The sequence below is a fragment of the Lates calcarifer genome, linkage group LG16_LG22 (assembly GCF_001640805.2).
Source record: "Lates calcarifer isolate ASB-BC8 linkage group LG16_LG22, TLL_Latcal_v3, whole genome shotgun sequence".
NCBI classification, from domain to species: Eukaryota; Metazoa; Chordata; class Actinopteri; family Centropomidae; genus Lates; species Lates calcarifer.
Window position 1 is genome coordinate 7551936 of NC_066848.1, and position 13639 is coordinate 7565574.

The 13639-nt window shown below is 43.5% G+C and overlaps 2 protein-coding genes across 2 annotated transcripts; one reads left to right on the plus strand and one right to left on the minus strand.

The window, feature by feature from the left end:
• The first annotated feature begins 346 nt into the window (after nt 1-346).
• On the plus strand, nt 347-6127 carry gdf10a (growth differentiation factor 10a). The gene is made up of 3 exons (XM_018684223.2): nt 347-2163; nt 3776-4926; nt 5071-6127. Exons 1-3 carry the CDS (start codon nt 1902-1904, stop codon nt 5260-5262), a joined length of 1605 nt encoding a protein of 534 aa, XP_018539739.1. The 5' UTR covers nt 347-1901; the 3' UTR covers nt 5263-6127.
• A 123-nt stretch (nt 6128-6250) lies between these two features.
• prdm8 (PR domain containing 8) lies at nt 6251-12736 on the minus strand. The gene is made up of 4 exons (XM_018684224.2): nt 12593-12736; nt 11619-11838; nt 10983-11211; nt 6251-10707 (listed from the first exon to the last, which is right to left on the minus strand). The coding sequence occupies exons 1-4, from the start codon at nt 12601-12603 to the stop codon at nt 9626-9628; spliced, it is 1542 nt and encodes a 513-aa protein (XP_018539740.1). The 5' UTR covers nt 12604-12736; the 3' UTR covers nt 6251-9625.
• Between the last annotated feature and the right edge of the window lie 903 nt (nt 12737-13639).

A 13639-nucleotide genomic window follows, 5' to 3' on the forward strand; every position in this document is an offset into this window, starting at 1 on the left:
CTCCCTTCTCTCACTGCACACACATGCTGGGTGTGTTCAAACTTTTTGAGGTATTCCAGTTTAAACTCCTGCATTTTGTCCAACAGATAATGCATCAAGCTCTTTAGTCTGTGTAAAACTCAAAGGCCTCCTTGTTTGTTTCCATGCGCTACTTCAGAGAGCAGCAACAGGATACTCCCATATTGTCATAATGACAAGGGGCTTTTAATGGCTTGTTAATAACAGAGAGTGACGGCTCACTGTTGGGCAATTATTGCTTGGTTTTCAATTTTTATTACTTCAAAAGAAACAACTGTATATCTTTCAGTATTTGTTGGTGTAGCCAGGGCATTTGATTTACAGAGTGGTCATTCTCAAATGCCACTCTAAATTCTCACAGGATTTCTCAGTGTTTTTCAAAGATGACAGTTAATCAAACGGAAAACAGTATTGCGTGTATTCACATAAATAACCACAACAATTAATCACATCTTGTTTTTCAACAGAGTAAACCTCAACATGGTATGGGAAAAGGCAAAGCATTTGTGTTTTTGTGTGCTATGACAAAACCATAGAGGATACCACTTCAGCCAACTCCTTCGTAGTGCTCCTTCACACAAACACACAAACACACACACACATTTTCAAACATCTCCAGAGAAGTCCAGATTTAAGACCTGTCGCTGGTGTGGAACATAGTGAAAAGGAGTATCCTGTGGGGCCCTTGGGGGCCAGAAATGTACGAAGTAGTACTCTGTATGTGTGCTTGTGCATGTATGTGTGCATGTGTGTGTGTATGTGTGTGTATAGTGGCAGAGTGTGACCCGAGAGGCCCAGCTAGTTATAGCTTCTCTGCTGGAGACCACCACTTCCACAAAACAAGCATTGTTGGTACAAAGCTCCAGACATCAGAGACAACTCGTATGCGCGTACACACACACACAAGCACGTACAAAAATACATGCACACCAGAGACAAAACTGTGCTGAGTTTGAACCTGGCAATCCCAGCAGAGGTCATGTTCTGTTTGCCATGAATAAAATCACAGAAAGTCACTCAAAAGTCTCATCTCATAACTACACCACAGCCTTTTACTACAAAACTCTCTCTCTTGCTCTCTCCCTCTCTCTCTCTCACACACACACATGCACTCACACACACACAACAGTGCTGTACAAAACGTACACTGTTGCTAACAATAGCCCTTGGGTGGTTGGTCAAACTATTATTGTAGGTGTTTCTATGCTAATTATGTGTGACTGAGAGCATGTCAGAAGCAGTTACTGGAAATAATGTGGTGAGCTGGAAATAGTGAGGTGGAATTACTCTGCCTGCAAAGAAAAAAAGTGCAGTTTACTGAGTGTCAACAGTGGCTTTGTCTGACCAGTGCTAAACAAATGAGCACAAGTTCTGCTCTGAAACACTGCGCCAAAGTCACTGGATCAATGTTGTCACTCCACCGATGCAAAACTACACGAGGAAGATATCATCATCATCATCATCATCATCATCATCAACATCAGCGGAGAGGGGGGGTCAGCATCATGACCTCCACTTCTGGCTGTGCGCTCTGCAGAGACCTCGTTGGCTGACAGGAGTATACGTCAGCACCTCTCACCGCTCCAGTATAACCCCCCTCAGTCCTCTGGCGGTCACACAGACGCAAGTGTAAAAGTAGCAGCTCCAACTCTTGCCCGGACTAAAACCCATTCAGCATCCACGTCCCACACAGTCTGACACAGAGGAGCGAGACGGCTCACCGAGCACGAGGGGGAAAGTGAGAGGAGAGGTGGAACATTTACGCACAGCTTTTCTCGTCTGGATTGTTTTGGCGCGTCTTTAAAGTCCACCTTGGATAGTTTTGGACAACATTTCTCTGCACTCTTTGCGTCTTGGATTTTTTTATTCATTTCGGCAGTCAAATGGCAGCTCTAAGTGTGATGTCCTCGCACCTGTTCCTGTTGATGTTAAGCTGTTTCCTGGGTGCTGCATCGGTTAGGGTCATGAAAGAGGCTTCTTGGAGCGCACAGGACAGTGGCTTTTCTCCGTCCTCGTCGGACCCGTTCTCAGATGACCTGGATCAGGACATGGTCTCCCAGCACATGTCTAAACTGTACGAGAAATACAACAGGGAAAACCGCCTCAAAGAAGGAAACACTGTCAGGAGTTTCAGAGCCAGCCAAGGTGTGTGAACATATTGATCAACTTGCATACAGTAGGCAATAAATAGGTATCACCTCTTGCAGGAATGCTCGAATGTGTGCAGATTTCATTTTGGGACCAAAACGAAAAAAACTCTAGTCTACTGTGCCATTAGTGCGCCAGTAATCCGACACAAAAAGCAAAAAATAAATGTCAGGAGTGTCCAGAAAGCTCCCCGATCCTTTCCACGGATGGTTATTAAAAGTGCAAGCGCTCAGTGAAGCTGCATGGCTCGGTCAGACGCTCTAAATAGGTAGGATTGTTTTGGAACAGTCTGAGAATGCATCTAAATGATTTTGGGACGCTGTGGGCACTCTGGGCACTTTGTGGCAGCAGCTGTGCCCCTTCTGCGCGAGGTCTGACCAATTACCGCAGACAGACGTACACTATGCGCAAGAATGCATGCGATTCCCTGCGAGTAATGCCCAGCTTCAGTACAGTAAAACCTCAGCGGCAGTTACGCGCTGCAAAGGGTCACTGTCGCGGCTTCTATGTTCCTGTTATGGCTACAGGACATGTGTGACTCCACGTCCCGGAGTCAAGGGGCTTAAAGCACAGTCGTTCCTCTCTGTCTGATGCTGTTTTTATAAACACAACTCATAGACATTTATATCCCACATAGTTCTCAAATGGCATATCATAACACGTGCGTATTTTTACTGCAGAGGCTGAGTGTAATTCAAGAAGAGATGTAAGAGAGTTTTCACAACAATGTAAGATCTGTTAAAACAGTTGATTATGTCTTGGTGTCTGGACAGACAGTGCTGGCTGTATTAGTCTTAAGGGGAAGCTTTAAGAGAAACTGAGGTAAGCATTTCCATATGCAGGCTGAATCCGAGGTAATGTATATCTCGAGTCAGTCCATACTTCCGCTGAACTCTCATACAATGAACAATAACTCTGCTGTTGAAGTTAATGTTCATCATGAATATGTAGCTCTCTGCTCACCACCCTCCACCCCTACCAGCCAGATCCCTAGAGTCTGGTTCCTCTTAAGGGCACCTTCGAAATCCTACCAAGGCATGCAGCCCTGCACCAGCCACACAGTTCAGTCATGTAACACAGAACAAGGAAAGGCGTTTAGATTTAGCCGGAGGACTGCGTTTGGTGCAATTTGGTACCTTCTTTACCCCTTTCGGATTTATATTGGACTTTTTTGTGTGTTTGCTTCTCTTTCAGGCTTTCCTGCCTGGTATAGACATATTATACAGAATGACTGATAAATAATATTGAAAAACTCAAAGATGTGCACTCAAATAAGGTCCAATTGCTTGTTACTAGTACCTATGTTGGCAAATGCCTCCATCATCTAATCACAGCAAATATTTTAGCCTCTCAGTATTAGTACCTGTCCAAGTACAACCAAAGAAGAGTAGAACATATAAAACTGATTTTGGCTGCAACATACAAGCACCTCTAAGCTGCAAAACAGTATAATTGTTTCTGTATGGATTTATCTGCAATTTATTATTCAAAAGAGCTCTGGCAAATGTTTCAGACAAAGTTTTGGCTTTAAAAACATGAAAACAGGTTTCATTGTACTGTTGTTCACCTGACTGACTGACTGACACTGATTGACTGATTGTCTTTGCAGATGCTTCTGACCACAGGTTGGTGTACCAGCTAAACCTTACAACCCTCCAAGATTCAGAGGTCATCCTCTCCGCCACATTTCACTTCCTGCTCGATCGGCGCCCTCATCAAAAATCCTGGTTCTGTAAACGCTTCAAGCGCCCATCCTGTCGTTCCTCAGCCATCCACCCTTCTCCGTCCATCAGCCTGCTCCTTCGCTCTGTTTCCTCTGTGTCAGAGGTTAGATCTGGGTCAAGGGGGTCACTTCTAGGCAATCTGACCTTCCACCCCCACAGAAGAGGTCTGTGGCAGATGAAAGATGTGACCCTGGTCATAAAGGAGGCACGGGATAAGGGTCATCTCCTGGTGACAGTGGAGTTAGGCTTAGGGCAGCATTATCAGAGGAAACCAGAGGAGGCGCTGTCCGCTGGCAGCATGCCCTACCTGTTACTGTATGCTAATGACCAAGCCTTGGAGGAGCCCAACAGCGTGGCTGCAAGCCTTCAGAGGTATGACCCTTTGAGTGAGGGAGGAGAGCCCTCACATTCCTCTCAAGCTTCTCAGCTGCTGCACAGACCAAACACTTCACCAGAGTCCAAAGGACGCGTGAGAAGGGAAGCAACTCTGCCCTCTGAACCCATCCAGAACAATGAGCTGCCTGAGGTTGACTACAGGCCTGATGGATACAGGAAAGATGACCTTTGGGAGAGCACTTGGTACCTCAAACCCAAGCCTAAATCAGGAAGGAAGGAAAAGAAGAGAAAGAGCCAGGAGGAAGAAAAAGTGGAGGAGAGTAGAGGAGCGCAGGATAAAGAAGAACCTCAGGTTCTCAAAGAAGGAGAGAGACCATCACATGGGCTTAAAACTGATGACTCAACTGTGAAAAAATTCAAAGACAGTCGCACGCTGACTGTTAGTGAGCGGAGAAATGAGGGAAAGGATGGAAGAAAGCACAAGGGGAGCTCTAACACTCAGTCTCCTGTCCTGAGTTTTGACGAACAAACAATGCGAAACGCCAGGAGGAGGCAATGGGGCAACGCCCAGCACAGAGGCTGCTCCAGGAGAAACCTCAGAGTAGATTTTGCAGATATTGGCTGGAGTGAGTGGGTCATAGCACCCAAGGCCTTTGAAGCCTACTACTGCGCTGGTACATGTGGATTTCCCATGCCCAAGGTAGGAGTACAAACGTCACTCTACATCATCTCATTTGTTTCCAAAATAGGATGAGAGTTAAATTGAGTAACTATAGTGCATTGTTCTACCCTCTTATATTAATTTTCTCCTTTGCATCCATCTCCTCCGCTCAAACTCTCCCAGGTGTCGAGGCCGTCTAACCATGCCACCATCCAGAGCATAGTCCGAGCCGTTGGAATCATCCCTGGGGTTCCTGAGCCCTGCTGTGTCCCAGAAAAGATGAGCCCTCTGGCCGTGCTCTACCAGGATGAATCCAGGAACCCAGTCCTCAAGGTTTATCCCAATATGTCCGTCCAATCCTGCTCCTGCAGATAGGCAGGGGAGGAGGACCAAACAGGGTGGATGCAGAGAGAAACAGAAAAAAACAGGACTGATGGAGACACAACCATACCTCCGTTTGTTGAGTGGTTTCTTGATACTGAGAAACAAATTCACTTTGGCCATCGTTATTCCTTGAGGAACATAGGCTGTGGAGAAAATACTTCTACTCTCTTTTGTCCTGCGGCAGCAGACTTGAAGAGACACATTGTCTGGTGTCTGCCTTAGCAAGAGGAACAGTCAGGGCTCCACATGTAAAGTCAGGGCTCCACATGTCTAAGAAGCCCACTTATGATTCTGTGTTTGAGATAATATTGAGGATTTCACGGACAGGAGCATTTAAGAGATGTTTTCCTTTTATCTCAGAATATACTGGTTTTTCAAACAGCTCTCAGTGAGTTTGTGTCCATGTTTTCTTTGGACACAAAGACTTTATCAATGTGTCATCGGGCAGCTTACAGAACAACATACAGATGAGAGATTATGAAACATATTTCTACATTTTTACATACTGTGTCCAGCTGTTCTTACTTTGAATCTAATCATATGCCACAGTGTACATACATGCAACGTTAATTTGTTTGCAAGGAAGGAAGGTTATTGTACATTCTTGCTCTGTATATCTTAAAAAGGAAGTATCCAATGAACTGTAGAGAGCATCTGGAATTCATTTACACCCACTACCCCTTTAAGAATGTTATAATGAAACCAGAAATATTTTTCTATTTTGAATGTGAAACTTTAAAATAATTTTTCATGGTTACTAGGTTATGTATTACAATATATTAGATGAGATGTGCATTGTTTAAATTATGAAAAGGTAGCCTTCTGTAAGTTAGAATAAAAAAGTAATTTAATCCAATGCTCTTGCTGGAATATTATTGTTTCGTACAAGTGCTTTTGATCTTGATTCTTGGAGGGAACTTTTTTGTCAAAACAAACCTAAAAGGGCATCACTGTTCCAAAATAGCTTACAAAAGCAGGAAGGTTCCACTCACAGATAACCAACATTCCCCTATGGCCCCTTGAACCCATTATTACCCCACACCAAAGGCTCAGGCATCTGCTGTCCAGAAAATTATGTGAGTGATGCGGCTGCCGTGCATTAATGGTTGATGGAGGAAGCAGGCACGCACCTATTAGGACGTTAGCCACTTGAACTTCAAAACATGGTGCGCTTCCCCCTTTCAACCCATCTGGCCCCCCCTCCCACTCAAAAACAGAACATTTCCCAAGTACAGGGGCCATTTAAAAAAAGAGGATGTTACAGATAGATGATCTCAACCACTTTAACGCAACTGCTTGTCACTTTTATTCTCAGGAGGAGGTCGATGACCCATGCGGTGCCTAAACAGTGTGTCAAACTGACAGTGAAATGACAGAGGGAACCTTTTGATTATTAACCCATTACTCTGTGGCTGTTTTGCCCTGAGCCTGAAACAGTTGGCACTGAGCGCCACATCTGTTTGCAACAACAGAGTGCTTTGAAGTTCACCCAGGACTGGACGGTCATTTTGTCTCAAACACAGAGACATTTAGTCCTTCGGCTTGCGTACATGCAATCATGCATGGAGAGCTAAAAAAAGGAACAGTCAGTCAGCTGTTGTCATCTCTAAAAACAAACTGTGCCACCCCTGCTGTCTGCATTACTTTGTCTATCAGATATACAGAGACTACGGAGAGTATTTCAAGTTTTCATGTTTTAATTTCTGTGATGAATCAAAGAGGATGTAATTTGGCTCTTGACACAGATCAACAGAGGAAGATCCTTTAATGTCGAAGTGAACAGATCTCTGTGAATATGATACTGACTCACCAAAATTTGAACCTTCAACATACATGTACAATTCTGCACCAGGCAGTGAAGGTTTAGGTGTCTTTTATTATAGATATATTGATATATTTTATATATTGATATATTTTATTATATATATTGTGAATGCACTCACAAACATTAAATCCCCTTAGATTCAGTGTTGTAGGACAATAAATCATGAAAACTCTAATGGCTGGGGTGGGTGGACGTTGTATTTATTAAACCAGATAAGAATAATATAAAAAATGGAATCCAATAATCTTATCTTGTTGATAAAAACTGTGATGTGACACTATTTTACCTTTGGGTGTTTTGCAGTTTAAGAGACAGTGTGGCCTGCAGCTGCAGCTGGCAATGTGTGCCTGTTTTATGATAAGCTGTATCACAATCCTAGAAAGATAATCTTTAACCCATATTTGAGGATGACGGAGAGAGACAGATGAGCAGAGAAAGAGAGAGAGATTTCTGAAATACCAAATACATGATTCAGTTTTCTCCATTTTGAATAAATGGAAATGTTCTGCAGCTAGAAACCTCACTACAAATGCAGCCTTTATGGGGTCTAACCTCCATTTAAATTATGATGATGACTGTAATTAGGGTTATTATAAATCATGTTTACATTAATAGATGTTTAAGCTTCAAAGTAGGCTGGCCCAATTGTACTATTACACATCCCGGTTCTCTTTTTTTTCCTTTCCTCATTTCCTGACTGATCCCTTTTACGGTCCGGACCCACAGTCTGCTATTACAAAGTGAACCCCATGTCAACCGCAATCACAGTCACAGGAGAGTACTTACAATAGTCAATTCCAGCCGAGAAAACCACAGTAGTCTCGGCTCGTGTACAGAGCCCAATATGCCAAAAAGCCAAAACGAGGCAAGAGGGGGAACCAAGAACAATATTTGTTTTTCCACATGATGACTGTTCAATTAAAGCAGAGCAATACAGCCATTATTAGACAACAGAGGATTTTCTGTGTCTGGGCTGAATTGGCTCTTTCCTCACATGGTTGCTGAGCTCAGAGAACTAATGGCTCTCTTCATTAGGATATAGCTTAAATAAAGTGACACTGTGCCTCTTAATCATTCATTTAATCATGTGCCGCTGGTTATTTTATGTAAAAATCTTATTTTTCCTTCAAAGAGTGAAAAAAATCTCTTTTTACCAGTTTCCAAATAACTTTTAAAACTTTCATTCTGCCAAGAAGTTCATTTTAGTCTTGAAAGTACTTATTGTTCTGGATACCTGAAAATAAATGAGTTTTTAAAACGCACTGAAAGATTGTGAACACACTGCGGTGCACTTGTTCTTATAGGCAATTTTTTGTAGTGGTGTCTAGTGTAAGTTTCAGTCCCAGTAATAAAACATATGAGTAATGATCTCCAACTGCTCATCATCACATCATCATAGTATAAATATTAATGAACTAGTCTCAACAGTTTGCGGTACTATGCAGAAACTGGGAGGATAAACTCTTTTACTTACATAAAAGTAGATAACAGCAGTGTGGGCTGGTTCACATCCCTGCTTACGTTACAGAGTGACTGAACAGGGTCGAGGCTTGACTTTCCCATGAACTTCATGCCTTCTTCCCGCCTCATTTACCTGCAACAGAGACGGCTATTTATGTCCATGTGTCCGCAGCCTGACCCGCATGGGGATGGAAGCTGCTGGCTATAGGTGGAGAAACATGTAAAATCACAAATTCAAAGCAGTGGAGCTAAGGTGGACTCCAGCCAGGGATAACCATGAAACTTTCAACTTTTTTGCAGCTGGGAATCAGTGGCTGACTGTTTCTCTAATTAAAATCATGTCTTCTTTCACATTGCATGTTGAAATGTAGAAACAAAGGACATACTGATATTGTACTGATGCATCTTTTAAGCAACACATTTTGTCCCATATCGTGAAATAGTGCATGAGAGCTGAGTGAGAACTGAAGGATCCCTCACTGCTCTGCTCCTTCTCTCCATAAATTACAGTCTAATCACAAAGCAAACGTGTTTGATAGACAATGTATTCAGCAAAACAAAAGTAGGTCTCAGTCGCCTCCTATTGGGTCAGACAAAAACTGAAACCCTTTCTGATTTGAACCAATGTGATGGCAGAATAAAATACTCGACACCTCTGTTTGATTTTCACCATTTTAGATTTCAAAACGAATGTGCAAACACACTCAGTCCATATGTTCTGTACAAACCAGAGCAGAGAAAAGCTGATAAATAAAGAGAATTGCGTTGACATACTTATGACAATCATGAGCTGTCCTCGAGATCTCTGTCTTTCTTTCCTCCATAAGGCACAAAATAATCATCAAACCTAACACAACAGGGCTACAGGACAGACAACAAACTGCAGTGAGATCATTACACGTACCTCTATCGTCATCTAGTGGACATGCTGTGGTGGCCATGTCTGCCCGTCTCGCTATTTTCTTTACAGTTACCTACATTCACTGTTATACACCTAATCTGGAGTATAAACGTGTTAAATACGAGCGTCGTTCAGGAAATAAATAGTTTTTTGTGTCCCTTCTTGTCTCAGTTGTGAGAAGTCATGTGTCTGGACAGGTGGTGCCGCTCCCGGAAGTACTCGTGGCAGATCGGACAGGTGAGTTTCTCCTCCCTCCTCCTCCTGACCTGTGACTCCGCCGCGAACTCCTTCTTGTGGTGAGAGCGCATGTGGAAGACGAGGTCGGAGGTCATGCGGAAGGACAGGTTGCATTTGGCGCACCAGTTCTGCACCGATACGCCGAAAGAGGAGAAAGTCGGTGGGAGGATCGTGAGGGAAGATGTGGTCTGCAGCTGAGCGCCAATGTTCCTGGACCAGTGCTCCGTTGCGTAGGGGAAAGCGTTGTTTAACGCAACCGGGGAGGGTACGCTTTGTATGTCGCCGCTCAGGATGTTAGATGCCATCAGATTGTTGTATCCCATAACAGTCCTGGAGGTAAAAGCCTCGGTCATCTCCTCTAGGCGGCTAGGGGGGGCTGTTGTAGCGCTGCTGAGATGCGCCTGGGGGTCAATAGGGGAAGTTCTTTTACTCGGTTTACAGAAAGCGCTTTTCTGCTCGCCCTGGCCGTTGGACAGGACCAGAGAAAACGCACTGCTACTGCTTGAGTGCACGCCAGAGCTCTCTCCCGTTTCCATCTCTCTGTCGTGTGTAAAAGTCTCTTTGGCCTCCCCAACTTCCACAAAAGCATCATTCTTACATTCCAAATGATCCGGTTTGATCTTATCGGCTTTCAGTTTCCCCGTAGAAGAAGATGCATCTCCCGCTGCCTGGTCATAACCCTTAATCAGCTGTGTAATATTATCATCATTTGAAATGTTCGTTTTTTCTAACAGAACTGTTTTCCGTCCTTTGGGGTACAGAGTCTCCTCGTATTTCCTTCTTTTGGGGAAAATCTCTGCGTCCTCGTTGCTGCCTGGTTTTTTGTGCTCCAGATCTCTGGCGATGTTGTGGAAATCTGTCACTCGGCGTTGCCTCTTAATTTCCACGTGCTTGTGCCCGTAAACCTCGCGACTCCAGGTATCGCTCTTTACCTGAGTGCACAGGAATCGGCAGTGGGCCAAGAAAGGATACTCGTTCTTGAAGACCTGGTTACATCTGCCACATTTGAATTCTACAAGAGACAGAAATCACATCATAATAATCATATATGGCGTCACGTATTTTGTTGTGAAATACGATTTAATTTGAATTAAAATCCTCACACAAGTCCAAACATAATGGCACATTCTGCAATAAATCTCTCAGATTGATGTTTTATTTTATTTTTTTTTTAATCTAGAAGATGTTCATGATGCTGTAGATGTGCTTTATGATTAAAGTCCTTTAGCAATGCACCAGTCTCTAGTGTCCTGACCTTTGCAGTGGTATCACAGAGCAGCACCTCACCTTCGCTCGATCCTCCGGTCATGTCTGTGAAGCCCAGCAGGTGAGACAGCTCCTGGTCGTACCACACCAGCAGCTCCTCTTCTTGCCGGATGTCCCGGGTGGCCCGCACGTACAGCTGACCCGCTTTCAGAAAGGCCTCTGTGTTCTGCTCCTCTCCATTGCGCGCAGCCTGCACGAGTCGCAGCCAGGACAGCACCAGCGCAGAATTACGCATGGCCTCCGGGTCCACCTGTTGACAGGAATTATTCCAAATGATCGCATTTTAATTTCTATGTTTCATGAAAGCTTTAAATTCCCTAAAAATCATCAAACGTTAAATTGTTAATCTGCTGAAATCTAATAGCAGGTGGCACTTTTGCTTATTGTTTAGTTGCTTAATCCACGTTTTTACACTGTAGCCACTTTATAGTACCCAACATCAGGTTCATGAACAATACAAACATATAGTCACTTAAAATAAAGAAGGTAAATAAATGTGTAATTTCAGTAAAATTAAAATTGGATCCAGCACATAGTAGTCATGAAATCACCAGGCTTCTGGCCCACATGGAGTTATAGAATAAAACAAAGCTGTTTACTACCAGCAAAACTTCAAATGCCCATGTTGTCAGTCGACTACAGAGTTGTACGACTCACCCTGAACACATAGGATTTAGCTCTCTTATCGCAGGATTTCTGCGCTATGAAGGCGATAGTGTCGTAGAAAGTGTTCTGGAGCACACATGGACCGAAGCACGCGCCTGCAGGGATGCTGCGCGTAACTATCACACTGCTGTAGAGATCCGCTGGATGCTGGAGGAATTTACTGTCACCGGTCCAGATGGACCGAGGCAGGAAAGTGTGATCCATCGTTAAACTGTAAGAAAAAAACGTCGTTATGATCAACGCCACAGGTTTAAAAGGATTTGTAATTATTAATATTTTAAGATAATGTAAAATCGAGAGGCCTAACTTAGTCTTTAACAGAATTAGGGTAAAATCATGAGAACTGTAACAATACATACATGTTTGGAGTTATTTTAGTCAAACAAAATATAGAGCGAACAACAGGGCTATAAGAAATAAAATGTATGTTTTAGTGGTCTGACATGCCGTTGGTCTGTTTGGATGCAAATGCTCTAAGCCCACGCTGAATCTAGACACACAATATTGAAAAAAATAATTTGTGCAACAATATTTTATGTTTTTTTCCTGCTAAAAATTAAGCGTCCTAACTGTGAAGAAGGCGCAGCCGGTGTTGAGGCAAAATGATTTCTAACGTCCTTTGTCTCATTTTTTCAGTCGGTTTCTCCTTTTGTCTCCCCATCTGCCGTGGAACCTAACTGCCTCCTCTGCGCGCACGATAAGTTCAATACATGTTTTTTCTAATTTATGAGTAAAATTAACGCACGATGATTACGTTGACTGTTGTTGTCAATAAAAAGTAGCCTATCTGATCTTTAGGGTTTTATATCTAACAATGTTGGCAGCTGATCGCAGCAGAATCATCTGGTGCCGACCTGAAAATTCCTCTTTTCCTGTTAAAAATAATAACATTTGAGAGAAAAACTGTGCATCCCTGTGAAAAAAACGGAGCAGAAGTGCATTAATAATGTCGGACGCGGACTCACCCGCCGGACATGGAGGGGGATGTTTGTGGCAGCAAGTTTCAGCTGGTGCAGTGGACCTCGGTAATGATGCCCTCACGTTTCTCGGTGACGAGTTACTTATCCGACTGAATCTTCCTCCGTACTGTCGTCCCTCTCCTCTCCCACTCCCACTTATCCTCTTCAGAGAGCGCACTGAAGCGTGGCGCATTGATATAAACACGTGCGTGGTCACGCACGCGCGCGCACGCGCGCGCACCTCGCGCATGTCTTGATTTAGTCCTTGGCAATTTCTCCTTGCTGATTTACAGTCCTCTCCATGAAGAAGAGAGACAGGGCGTTAATATGGAGGGCAGTGATAATTTGGCCAGTAATTAACATTTGGGTTCTTTATAATGTGATTATTAATACAGCAAAACATGCATTCTGCTGGCCGGAACAAGAGTGATATTTTCATGTTTTAAACATAAGGTGCCCTGTCTTCGCTGCGCAGTTGTACAATTTGTGCGCCTAAACCAAGAACACAACCTGGGGCAGCAGACCTCACACAGGCCTTTGCCAGCCTGCAGTTTTAAAATAAATCATTCTGATGTGTTCATGGATCTTTTCTGACATGTTATTGTCTGTGTGTTTGTAAGCCATTCCACTGTTTGCAACAGATACCCGGGCTGCACTTCAGTCCATAACCTACACGCTATGGCGAATTCAATAACAGTTTTTGGTCACGTCTCTGGAAACAATAAGTCCAGCTACGCGAGAGTTACACGAGTGGTGGAAATTGTCATTGCTAATGTGGGCAATGGGAAATTGCAAAATTGGCCACTATTACATGACATGATGCGGGGTGGTCTGGGTTTGCCACTAGGCAAATGCATTATTCATAAACTAAATGTTTCTGTCTAATGAGTATTTAATGGATTATTCTGCATCAAAGCTTTGGTTTTGGGTAAATGTCCTGGTGGTTATTGAGCCAACTTTCTATAATTAGAAAGCGAGAACACATAAAAGCCTTGGATGGGGGAGTCCTCGGGCGCACTCCAACTGTATGGTTAAAGTATATTTAAACTGCAG